The 12716-nt window shown below is 37.7% G+C and overlaps 3 protein-coding genes across 3 annotated transcripts; all 3 read left to right on the top strand.

Annotated features, from left to right (window-relative positions):
• Positions 1-1353: 1353 nt before the first annotated feature.
• LOC145781744 (methyltransferase-like protein 27) lies at positions 1354-3842 on the top strand. The gene is made up of 2 exons (XM_082593413.1): positions 1354-1759; positions 3829-3842. The coding sequence occupies exons 1-2, from the start codon at positions 1354-1356 to the stop codon at positions 3840-3842; spliced, it is 420 nt and encodes a 139-aa protein (XP_082449539.1).
• Positions 3843-4813: 971 nt separating this feature from the next.
• LOC145781943 (demethylmenaquinone methyltransferase-like) lies at positions 4814-5597 on the top strand. The gene has a single exon (XM_082593643.1). The coding sequence runs from the start codon at positions 4878-4880 to the stop codon at positions 5595-5597; it is 720 nt and encodes a 239-aa protein (XP_082449769.1). The 5' UTR covers positions 4814-4877.
• A 1767-nt stretch (positions 5598-7364) lies between these two features.
• LOC145781942 (malonyl-[acyl-carrier protein] O-methyltransferase-like) lies at positions 7365-9120 on the top strand. The gene has a single exon (XM_082593642.1). It carries the CDS (start codon positions 7369-7371, stop codon positions 8086-8088), a length of 720 nt encoding a protein of 239 aa, XP_082449768.1. The 5' UTR covers positions 7365-7368; the 3' UTR covers positions 8089-9120.
• Positions 9121-12716: the final 3596 nt, after the last annotated feature.

Here is a 12716-nt window from a genome sequence, read left to right as displayed (position 1 = left end):
CATGGAAAACTTTTACTCTCAAACAATTTTGAGAGGGGACTTCGTATTGCTTTCAAAGGAGTTGATACCTCATTTTTGTAGCTGCTGCAGTCGTTTTAAAACTTCTCCTCTAGATAACCAACGTATCTCAGAATGATACAAAAGTACAGAATGATAACAAAAATACTTCGTAATCTGACCCTACTTCTTGACAGAGCGCTTTAAAAGTACCGCGGTTTACAGCTCTGCTTTTGATGAAATTAACAACTTTCACGCAATTCATCAGAATTTCTTTGAGACTTGCTGGTAAAGTTTTTCCTGCTAAAGCGTGCCTGTGCAAGAAGCAATGGGTAACAACCACGCGAGGAGCTTCGTTTTTTACTAAAGCAACAAATCCGGATTTGTTTCCGAGCATAGCTGGTGCTCTATCCGGTCATATTGAACTATTTTTTTTTCCAAAATTCATCAAGGTAATCACGGACCCCCAAATGCTTTCTCACTGATCCCCAAGGGGTCCGCGAACCCCAGGTTGGGAACCACTGTTGTAGAGGCTTTGAACAACTCACGCAGGCATGGTCACCGAGGTTGACAGAGTAAAGCTTCTGATTGTTGCAATGTTGTTGCCGAGGAATTATTCCATGCATTAGATGCCGCTGAATGGAGAGCAGTCCTTAACGTGTGTTGCTCAAGCGCAGACCCCGAGAGTCGAGCCACCGCCTCACGCTGCTTGATCTTGAAGCTTCTTCGTTCACAAAGTCACACGCTAACCAGCCAAGCTATCGTGGTAGAATTTCACAATAAGTTATCAAGTTGAGATACTTCACTTAGAAACATATTGCAGCTGAAGCATTTCCTATAATGCTCTCTATTTGAAACAGACGAAACACCTATCATCAATTAGTTGCCAAACAGTGCAGTGCCAATGTTTTTCTTCTTTGTCGTAGCATAGTATTACCACCATAAGTCTAATATGCTTGTATTGTGTGTGCTGTTGAGTGAAAACACTAAAAGCAACTGAGTGTGCCAAATTTGCAACACAAATATCTTTTCTTAAATATTTATTACCATAAGTTGCTGACAAAGCCTATTTTGGTGACAAATGCTTTCATTGGTTGTAATAAAGTATATATATACTGGTTGTTGAGTTTATTAATAAAAAGCTTTTGTTTAAGTTCATTATTCAGTTCTATCCCACATGTTTGGTTTCTCATTTTGCGTAATAGCGACATACAAAGGCGGAGAACACAAGCATCTACTTTACTCAGGCCTACTAATTTTATTACAGTTTTAATTTCAATGTTTTTGATCAAGCAGTTTCTTTAATGATTAAATGCCGTGTTGAGTTGTGTGAACTGCATATAAACATTACTTTCAATGGAGGTTAAGCGTCAAGAAAGCTATTACAACCATATTTCTGAACTTGAAAAAGCTGAAGGCGAAAGTGTTGAGAAGATAATATCTGCTTATGATGATTGGAGCAAAGATTATGATAAAGATGTTAACTTTTTTGAGTTCAACACTTTCAAGACTCTTGTTAATCTATTGACAAAAGCAATGGAAATGGAAAAGCAGATCCCTACAAACTGTTCAATTTTAGATGTCTGCGCTGGCACAGGTTTAGTTGGGGAATATTTGAAGAGTTTAGGTTTCAAAGGTCAAATCGATGCTCATGATGGATCTTCAAAAATGCTTGAAGTTGCCAAGATGAAGGAAGTCTACAGTCAAATGTTTTGTCATATAATTAAACCTGAAATCTCTATGCCTGTAGAGTTGTCAAAAGGTAATTATGATGTGGTAATTGCATGTAGCTGCTTTTGGCCAAACCGTTTGCATTGGAAGTCATTGAAGCATTTGGTAAACGCTGTTCGAGTCGGTGGGTGGATTGTTTTTGGATTAAGAAGAGTTGTGAAACAAAATGTTTTTGATTACAATTTAGAGGTTAAAAAAGAAATACAGACGAAATCGGTTAATCGTATCACCTATTTGCCAGACGTTTTGATACGATTATACGATTGATTCGTTTAACCAATTTGCTAAAAAAAAGGTTCGTGGTGAATGGCATAATTGTTGAGAAGACGTCTATGCTGACTAGGCTGCAACGCACATTACAAACTGATACTTCCTACAACTGTTTACAATTCTGGTTAAACTTTAAAGAGTTTACTAGTTTTCTGTTACATAACACTATGCGATATGTTGCAGCCAGCAAAACTGGTTCTTTTTACATTGATTTATTGTCTGCAGACGTTGAATCAATGTAAAAAAGACCAGCTTTGCTGACTGGGAAGAGCTTGAACGATCAAAGCATTTTTCTGCAAACTGCTGCAATCAGACTTGTTTTCATCTCACCGATCTCTGTGACGTCACAACGCGAACTTTGGCCGTTGAAGTTTTTGATTCAAGCGTGCTATTTTTAGCCTACCAGCTGTGTAGTTTTGAGAACGGAATGTGGCCTACAAAAATAGGGGTATGGTAGAAAAACACAGCTCACACTTGTTGTTTGTTTTGAAATCACAAAGGTTTTTTTTTCAAGTTTTTTGCGCTGTCTGGTAACATAATTATTTTGCAGTGTTCTTCAATTGAACGAAACTGCACAAATGAAATTACGCACTGCATTTCACAACAGTAGGCTACTTTTATTCAGCAATTTAAAAAAAATTCTCCAAAGTTTTCTGGTTTAAACTTTTGGACATGTTTCCCTCTCAAGCCGAAATAAATAATTCGTCGGCGTCCATTCCTTGGAAGGCCAGTCGCCGATGGATGACATTAAAAGCATTTAAACTTCTTTATTAGGAAGTGTGATTATTCCTTTTGTCTGCTCTTCTGTTTTAATGAAACCCAGCTGTGCGAAAATTGGTTGTTTGCAGTGGGATGTCTAGCACATAAGATTATGGCCTGGGATTACAGACACTTGCCTTTGTTTTGATCGCTTGCGTCTGTCACACCTTTGCTTTATTTCGCCTTTGAAAATTGCAGACTTTTGCTTACGGGTACAATTATACGATTAAATGAATGAAGTAGGCAAACATGAAGCAAATCATGATGCTTTTATCCGACTTATTCTTTTAAGCGGTATACGTTTAACCAATGTTTTTACTTAACATTAGATTGGATTTGGTTTGGGATTTCAGGTTTTGATTCAAATAAACGATTGATACGTTTAAGCAGTATAAACCGCAATATTCGCACAGTCAGCAGTCACTTGTCCGAACATTTTGGAGCAAATCCGAAGGCGTCACTTTAAAGATAACAGGTCACGAGTCACACGCTTTTTAGGTTGCAAAGGAAAACATAAAAGAAGTTTGTTTAGTTTAGCAGCGCTCATAAGAAAGCAAACATCAAACCTATTAAAGCCTAATTGCTGCAGCGACGCTAAACGCAGTCTTTGTGAGAAAGACTAACCATTGCGAATTTGCGAACATACACATTCAAAAATGAAATCTGTTTGAAAACTCTTGCCCACCCAGAATTCCTCTCTTATAAGAAAAAAATCGACGCCTATGGGCACACTGTTTTCAACTTTAGCATCTGCACTTGTCAGCGTGGCACAGTTTGTTCATTTGGCAATATTGTTGAAATTTACTGGCGTGTTTTAAATTAGTTGGTCAATGAGATTTCACTAAAAAATAAATTTATGCACGCCTGATTGTAAAGGGATCACTGTCATGAAACTGGTGTGCCTTGTGCCTTCATTGATGCGTAGTTGTTTCACTGTCCAGTAAGTTTGTGCCTTATGAACAATATGCTAATGAATGAAGAATTGAAGATGATTGTGTATGTAGCCATTTTTCATATGTGGTTTTATTTTAGCATTCAAATTTGTTTTTGCATTAATATTTGTGTCTTCAGGATGTGATGACTGAAAATTACCGTAAACAATTCACACAGGCTACAATGCTACATATGGCATTAAAGATAGCAATGTTGACTTTTTATCCAGTTAGACTCAGTTTTTGGTTTTAATGTTTTATTTCAAGATAAGTGTTTATGTTATGATGAGTGGGCACTGGGCAGGCATGCTATGCAATGCATATAGGCTACTGTACAGTGTGTTAAAAAATTAGAAACTGTATGCTGACGAAGCAAGGCGTTTGAACATAATAAATAAAACATAATAGCACAAGTTTTTCGCTATACATCTCTCGTAATTCATATTTAATTATTTAATATGTATATAATTCATATTGTAGAATTAGTTTCTTTCAAACGCTTAATAAGGGCTAGATGTATAGCCGAAAACGTTTGCAATTTTGTTGCTCTTATGGTGTTAAATGCTGTTTTGTTGCTGAGTTTTGTCTTCTCATTGTTGACAGAGTAACTTCTATCCCTAAACACTAACTATATTTTCTCGAATTTTCCGTGTTTGGTATGATTGTTTCAAAACGCTGTTTCAAAGTAGATGGCACACTTTCATTATCATCCTTTAGTTTAGTCCCTTCTTTAGTAGATGAGACCTAGCATTTGTCCTCGCTAGCAGGGGTCCGCTAGTTTTTGCATTTCTTTCGCCATGCTTCCTTGTTGTTAGGGTTTATTCTATCCTGATTTCTTGCACTGATATCTTCTCTCACCAACTCTAGCCAGTAGTCCTTTCTTTTTTGGTGTACCCCTATATTCTTCACCATGTAGATTTTTTTTTCTTGCCATCATTAACAGACTTTTTGCCATGTAAAGATTTATATATTGTATTTATAAAGTCATGCAGTCACTAGTTTTGCCATTTTAAAATAAAATTCATCACCTTGATTTTGTTCTTAATCATGTATTGTATATATATTATATATATTGAATTTCATTGCTGGATATTGACAATGTTTTGTTTTTTCTGAAAGGAAAATAGTTTTTAATTGTTTAAAGTAAAAAACCAGTGCTATCTTGGCTTGATATACTTCAATAACACCATGGAGGAAACACATGATGAAAGCTTTCACAAGTATGTTTCACAGCTCGGTGATATTGGCAAAAACACCAAAGGTGCCATTTCTATATATAACGAATGGAGTGAGAAGTATGATGGTGACCTTCATGCCCAAGGATATATTGCACACGAGTCACTTGTGGATTTATTCCTTAAAGTAATAGGAAGTACCTTGACTGCAGAATGTAAGGTTTTGGACATTTGTGCTGGCACTGGATGGGTTGGCGAATACTTGCGTCATAGAGGGTTCAAAGGTCAAATAGATGCTCAAGATGGCTCACCTAAAATGCTGGAAGTCGCCAAGGCAAAAGAAGGCGTTTACAGTCGAGTATATTGTCACATGATTGAAGCAGACACACACATGCCACCAGAGTTGTCAAAAGGTGATTATGACGCAATAATTGCATGCGGTTGCTTCTGGCCAGGACGAGTCGATTCGATGTCTCTCAAGCACTGTGTCAATACTGTTCGAGTTGGGGGGTTAATTTTGTTTGAATTGCGAAGAATAATATCAAAAGAAGTTTTTGATTTTAACATGGAATTTGAAAAAGAAATATTTCGTCTGGAAAATATGGGTATTTGGAAGCTTGTCGATGTGTATTACAACTCCAAATTCAAAAATGTTGATGATGAAACGGAAAAGGATGCAGTATTTGGTAGTATGCAATATTGCTTTGAAAAATTATCAGAATATACTGGTTAGATTATCACTTGATTGAAATGTAGATCGTAGATGAATCAAAAAGAGCTTTTTTTTAGTTTTGTAGACTTATCTAATAAATCACAGTCAATTTTCCGGCTTATTTAAATGTATAGGTTTGGTAGAGAGTTAGTTTTGTTGTACCACAGACATGCAAAACAAAGTAACTCCAATGGGTTTAATTAACATTTTTTTTTAATCAAAGAAAACATACAACATGATTAAAATAAACTTTCCAACATTTTCAACACAACAATGTCCCCTCATCACTCATCAGGAATAGCTTTATTTTACATCTGCAACATGAACAAAATGGGGGTGAACATTAGAAGCTCATTGCACTAAAGCAAACGATAGTTCCGAACTGAACAGCAGAACCTCAACCAGCGGCACAAGAGTAATAACAAGTAGGTCAAATAATTGTTTGAGCCACTGGTTGAGGCCGTTACGGAACTGTCGTTTGCAGTTGTTGCTGCAGTGAACTTCTAAAACTTTATGTATGTTTTCTTTGATATAAGTAAAATATGTTATACCCGTTAAAGTTACTTTGTTTTGCATGTCTAAGACTATTTATATATACATTTAATTATTATAAAACCAGTCGATGTAGTTATCCATAGTTTTCCAAGACACACCGTTGCTCAGATAATTGCATGTTTTTTAGTCCTCCATGATGTAACATCAACGTAAGATATACTGTATTTGTTTAGTAGGATATGAAACATTCAGCACGCTCATTTTTGTAATAATTTACACACTTTATTTTTCATACAAAGTAGAAAATATATGCATTGTTACGGTAATATACAGTATTGATAAAATGAAGTGTGGTGGTCAACATTTTGATGTTAGGGATAGATAGACCTTTCTACTCATCAGTTTTGTAGCGTTGGCTATCTAACCATGAATATAAATTTGATCGTTTTGTTGTGTAATATGCCATTAATTTAGTGTATAACTGTATTATGTTCGTAGAAACACAGACCGGCGCCAATTGACTGCATTACATGATATGCGTTTTATATTTTATTTTATACTTTAAAATCATTCTTTTTCAATTTTAAAAAAGATGTTATTTGGTTACTTATATGTATAAAATGTAAGTAGTAGCCAAAACGCCATGGTTAATTGATAGGCCATTTATTTAGTGGATAACTTATGCCCATTATCAGCGCCAATTTATTGCATTTAAGTAATATTCGTTTTATGTTTATATTTTTTTGTTTTGCTATCAGTTCTTTAAACGTTAAAAGAAAATGTTACTTGTTATAGTCATATAAAATGCAGCCTAAGTAGTAGCCTAAACGCCATAATTAACCTCAATGGTCATAAACTTCCTCGACTGCATTTGAACGCATTGCCCAATCAATTTGTATGGACAGGTTGCTCTCAACAAAACATTTGAGTCGTTTATAAACGATTGTTCAATTGTTATAAGCTTCAAATACGTTTTGAATTGATCGGTGTTTTTGACAAAAGTCTCAGGGTTGCCTGATATGAATAATTGTTGCCAGAAAGAAAATTTTTGGTGGGCAAAATCAACTGGTGGGGGGAAAACGTCATTCAACGTGAATTACAAAGATATTAAAACATTGTAATAGTATTAAAACATATTTTTGGGGGAGATTCGCTCCGTAGCTAAGCCCCTGAATTGTTGCAGGCGTGTAGTTACAACCTTCATTCTAATACTTTTTCTGCTTGAAAGGAAAACAGCAACTTTTATTAGACTGCATTGTTTGAATCGGTGGCTTTTCTTTCCGAACCTACGTATTTGATGGAGGAAAAGCGTAAACAAAGTTTCCACAAATATGTTTTGAAACTCGGTGAAGAAAGCAAGAATATAAAAGGCGTGATATCTACCTATAATGAATGGAGCGAGGATTACGACAACGATCTTCATTTCCAAGAGTTTAATGCGCATGAGTCGATCGCTGACTTGTTCCTCAGCAAAGTGGGAAATGACATTATGACAAAATGTAAAGTTTTGGACATTTGTGCTGGTACTGGATGGGTAGGCGAATACTTGCGTCATAGAGGGTTCAAAGGTCAAATAGATGCTCAAGATGGTTCTTCTAAAATGTTGGAAGTCGCCAAAACAAAAGAAGGTGTTTACAGTCAATTTTTTTGTCATATAATTGAACCAGACACATCTATGCCACCAGAGTTGTCAAAAGGCAATTATGACGTAGTAATTGCAAGTGGTTGTTTCTGGCCAGGTTGGGTTAATGCATTATCGCTGAAGCACTTCGTCAATGCTGTACGTGTTGGGGGATTACTTTTCTTTGAATTGCGAAGATTGATATCTAAAGATATTTTCGACTTTAACATGGAAGTTGAAAAAGAAATATTTCGTCTGGAAAGTTTGGGGGTATTGAAGCTAGTGGATTTGAAATTTAACCCGAAGTACAGGAAAGAAGGTGATGGTGGAATAGGTTTAATACCGGGTGGTAATGTTGATTACTGCTTTAAAAAATTAGCAGAGTATTCTGACTAATCGATATGCACTCGTAAACCTGAACATTCATTCAAGCATCTCACAAGCCGGACTGCAGCTTTAACTTCGATTTCAATGTTTAATGGTTGAATCTGAAATGAATATTCCAACAGTGAAAAAATTGTCGCCTACTTTGCTTTCTGCTGAACCGATCGTGGCTGGTGGCCACCACGGCTGCATTTGAAATGGTAAAGACGTGTGTGAAGTTGTGGGTTCGACCCCCTATTGTGAGAGCGTATGGTTGCCTCTCGACATGCCATGCGAGAATGAAAGCGGCGGTTTCAGTGATAATTAATCTTTTGCTTGTTCTTAGTGTTGTGTTTGTGCGCAAACGGGCTTGTTCTCCTTCCTTTATTTGGTCTAAGTTTTTAACGCCATGCAAATCATAAGAAACAATTGTGCACTTTTCGTTTTATTTCTTCATTTTCTCAACTCTAGTGATAAGCAAAATAAACGACCGTCCTGTAACTCAACCAAAATGAATCGTGTAACTTACAAAAAATGTGAGATCATCTGAAGACAAGCGCGAGACTAATTTAGTTTCTCGCGCGAACGCGCTAAGCCAAACGTCACATGTTAACCTACATCCATTCATGCGTTATCTTATCGTGTCATATTCTATGCGGTGTGTTGTCACAGCAGGTGACCAATGCTGAGAGCTTGAATTTTCGCCATGCAATTGAAACAATAGTACAGTAGGCTAATGTTTTTGTGATCTTTTACAATGCACATTTGGATATAGTGTTTTTTCCTTAGAAATGTCTTGATTTGGGGCCCGAGTATCCCATTGGTACCGGGCCCAAATTATCCTCTCAGTGGCCCTGCACCTACTTGTTTTGTCTGTGACCTACTATTGTTCAAATTTTATGTTTCTGTGTAGGCCTAACGGTATTTCACGTTAGGCCTGTAGCTGACTAATTACTATGCAAGCATTTTGAAATAACTTCTGTTGATGTTCTTACAAGTGCTGTGAATCTCTTTAAAGTTCTAAACTGACTAAAATTGTTTTTTTATAATAATTGAATCACTTTTAAATAAATTATTCAGAGAAATGAAATTAAAATTCTTTTGCATACTTGGCGGGTTGCGGTTTCATGTTATGTCACAATCCGACTATGTCACAATCGCTTTTTGGCTGCTACTTAGTGTGTGTGGCGTGGCCAGTTCCACCAGCGTTGATAGCTAGATCCAGGGAGGACTTTCCGGGCCTGGAACAATGCCAGGGGGCCCAAGAATTGCCAGGAATAACCAATCAAAGCTTTGTCACTCCGAGGATAAAAATTCAAAGCCAATCAATTGTGGAAACCATCCATATTCTTTGGAATATCATTGACTAATTCTGGAACTGAAAAAGCTTTGGAATGCCGATAGGTGGCAGCTTCGCAAGTTTGTCCAAGCTTTGAGCCACTGAGGCAGGACCGGTAACGGAGGCTGACATAATGATGTTTTCTCTTGTTGTTGAAGTAGGCCTATTGCTGTCTGTGCAAGAAATGCAAACAGTTCTGATAGAAAGTAGGCTAAATTAAGTGAACGTTTCGCCGTAACCAGCGTGGTCTAGAGAGCAAGGGCTAGGGAATACATTTCGATGACGTGGGTTCGATTCCCACCTCTGTCATAACTCTTTTTTTAGTAGTTACGAAACAAAGTTCAAAACACGGATAAACCCTCTGATTGAGTGCTAGAAGGGTCGCAACATGTTCTGATTGGTTGGACGATGTCATTGGGTCTTACTGAGAATTAACTTGTTAAAGTGGTTACCGAAAGAAATAAAATAGTCTACTACTGTAGGCTACAAGTGAATAAAAAAATAACAGTAACCTCTCAAGTAACTTACATGTAGCTCAGGGATATCTAGAGAAGGGCTCACAGCGATTGCCTTATTCTTATGACACTACCAGGACGGTAGTTTGTAGCGAGTTAAACATGCGGTTCTTTTCATAATTGCACAAAGTTTTGCACTGCAGCTGGTACAGTCAGCTACAGAAGAGTAGAAGACAGTTAGTAAATGTTACATAGAGCATATTTAAAGAATACTTGTTTGGAAAGACAGTTGAAAAGTTACCAAAAAGCCGTTTTACTTAACAAAGCTGTTTTTGTAGGGTAAATGTAAAGCAAGTATACGGGTAGTTGAATTAACAAGTAACCATGAGCATGCTGTGAGTATCCAGGCCTGATGCTAATAGCGCAATGCAAGTTATCATAACAAGATTTATTAAACTACTATCGGTGCCAATTGTTGTTTTACGGTAAACAGAGATTATTTACGATAAACAGAAGCCCTTCTATTGTCAGACGTTGGTTACAAGAGTAGGTGCTCACTGCCTACCTACAATCCCTCCTCGGTCTGCCTCAATCATAATTGCAATTGTTTCTTGATTTATTTATTGAGTTAGTGAGTTGGGATAAAAACTTGATTTTGTATAAACTTACATTGGCTTTAACACGACAACTTAAATCCGTGGTACACATTCATTTCTCTAGCTTGCTTTTTTCGATAATGAAATGAAAATCAACACAAAGGCAGGCAAAATTGTGTCCAGAAACAACGGCTCCCGGCACGCAGCAAAAGGCGATAATCAGTTGTGAAATCTCTTTGCCACCAGGCAAGCCACGTCACGCAGAACACAGAAACAACGCAAATTCAATGTCAACAAATTTTCATCACAATTTCAATTCTAAACAAGTTTTCATCACAATTTCAATTCTAAACAAGATTTCATCACAATTTAAATTCTAAACAAGATTTCATCACAATTTCAATTCTAAACAAGAGGGCAATTGACCCGCCGGAACATTGCGGCCCCTAATTATGGCACATAATTACAAACAAAGTTGAAGTAGAAGGGTCGATTCCCGAAATGCAATACACAGAAAGTACGTACATCAAAGCTACACAGAAACGGTGACTATCCTTTTATAGCAGTGCAAGGCACTGGGATACCCTGGCCACAATGGCCTGGCGAATACTTACACGATTAACGATTAATATCTACGTTAGTTTCATGAGACACACACAGTAGCAAACAAATCAAAGGCACTACACAGTAACTAACTAGCTACTTATGATGACGCAAATCACTGAGATCGCTGGCGAATACTTACACGATTACTATTTACATCATTTTCATGAAACACACAATAGCAAACAAATCAAATGCATTACACAGTAACTAACTAGCTACTTATAATGAGGCCGATCACTGAGATCGCTGTAGAGCAGGGGTGGGGAACCTGCGGCCCGCGGGCCGAATGCGGCCCGCGTAACTGTTCTATGTGGCCCGCGTCAAAATTTCGTAAAATTTTTTTTTTTCTTTTGCAAAAGTGAAATCATTTGAAGTTAAATTACCTGTGGAAAGTACAACTTGAAAACAATAACACCGCACATTTTCCTACCTTGCAAGAGCAAAAGCTTTCTACAACAGCCAAATATAGGCTACCCATTGCCTATGTATGTGTCAATCTTATGGAGACATTTAATGCAAGATTTTTGGACATAAAGAGTAAAGAAATGGAGTTAGATATTTTTGCCTCTCCTTTCAATGTGGTTGCAACTGATGTTCCTAGTAACTTCCAACATGAAATAGTAGAGCTCACAGAGTGACGGTACGTTGAAAGCGATGTACCAAAATATTCCACTGCTCAACTTTTATCAACGCTACATAAATGCTGATGATTTTCCAGTCATGCGGAAACATGCTTTGAAACATGTGTCTCTGTTTGGAAGCACCTACCGTTGCGAGCAGTTTTTTTCCAAATTGAATCTAACAAAAAGTCGGCTTCGCTCCAGACTGACTGATAAAAACGTGGAGATGTAGTTAAGAGTTGCAACATCTTCCGTGTCAGCAGACATCACACGACTCACCAAAAATAAAAACTTTCAGAAATCCCACTAGCTGTGAAAGTGAAATAAATCATTGTCTACTTCGCTGCATTTTTTATCTGTAAATAAAATTTCGAAATTTTAGTGGCCCGCCTGTGTTATTTCTCATTTTATGTGGCCCGCAATACTAAAAAGGTTCCCCACCCCTGCTGTAGAGCATACATTACTAGGACATGTTGTTGAGTTACGCATATTGGGGCCCTGCGGAAGACACATAGAGATACGCAGGTTAAAAACAGATTTGCGCGGTACATATCTACAATACACTACAAATTTAAATGAAAGGCAAGGGTGGTACAGATGTCTCCACGACACCCGCTAACAACCGACCAGGGCGGGGCCGGGTCCAGAACGCAGTCAAGCACCCCCCACAGGAGCAACGCACGATATATCCCTTAGGACCAGATCCACTTTGACCTCACCCGATGCCTCATCCACCACTGAGACTGCCACCCTGACGCGCCGGACAATCGGTTTTCCTTTCCTAATTGGGGGGATGATCTCATGGACTCTCCCCAGACGGTACCTCCCTCTCTTAGTTATATCTTCTGGGGAACCAACCACCACTAATTGGCCAGGCTGTAGGTTTTCCACCAAACTGGCCCACTTTTTTCTACCCTGCAGGGAAGGTAAATAGAAAGAGATCCATTTCTCCCAGAAACTGTGAGATAGAGCCAGGTTATACCTATAGTCTCTCCGTAACTCATCTCGGTCATGAGGATTTCCTACTGATGAAAATGGGCTCAAG

The sequence above is a fragment of the Aplidium turbinatum genome, chromosome 13 (assembly GCF_918807975.1).
Source record: "Aplidium turbinatum chromosome 13, kaAplTurb1.1, whole genome shotgun sequence".
Classification (NCBI taxonomy): domain Eukaryota; kingdom Metazoa; phylum Chordata; class Ascidiacea; order Aplousobranchia; family Polyclinidae; genus Aplidium; species Aplidium turbinatum.
The sequence above is the reverse complement of the archived record's forward strand: the minus strand, read 5'-3'. Positions and strand labels throughout refer to the sequence as shown.

Coding starts and splice junctions, on each gene's coding strand:
- LOC145781744 (XM_082593413.1), top strand. CDS start 1,354: ATGGAGGTTAAGCGTCAAGAAAGCTATTACAACCATATTTCTGAACTT.
- LOC145781943 (XM_082593643.1), top strand. CDS start 4,878: ATGGAGGAAACACATGATGAAAGCTTTCACAAGTATGTTTCACAGCTC.
- LOC145781942 (XM_082593642.1), top strand. CDS start 7,369: ATGGAGGAAAAGCGTAAACAAAGTTTCCACAAATATGTTTTGAAACTC.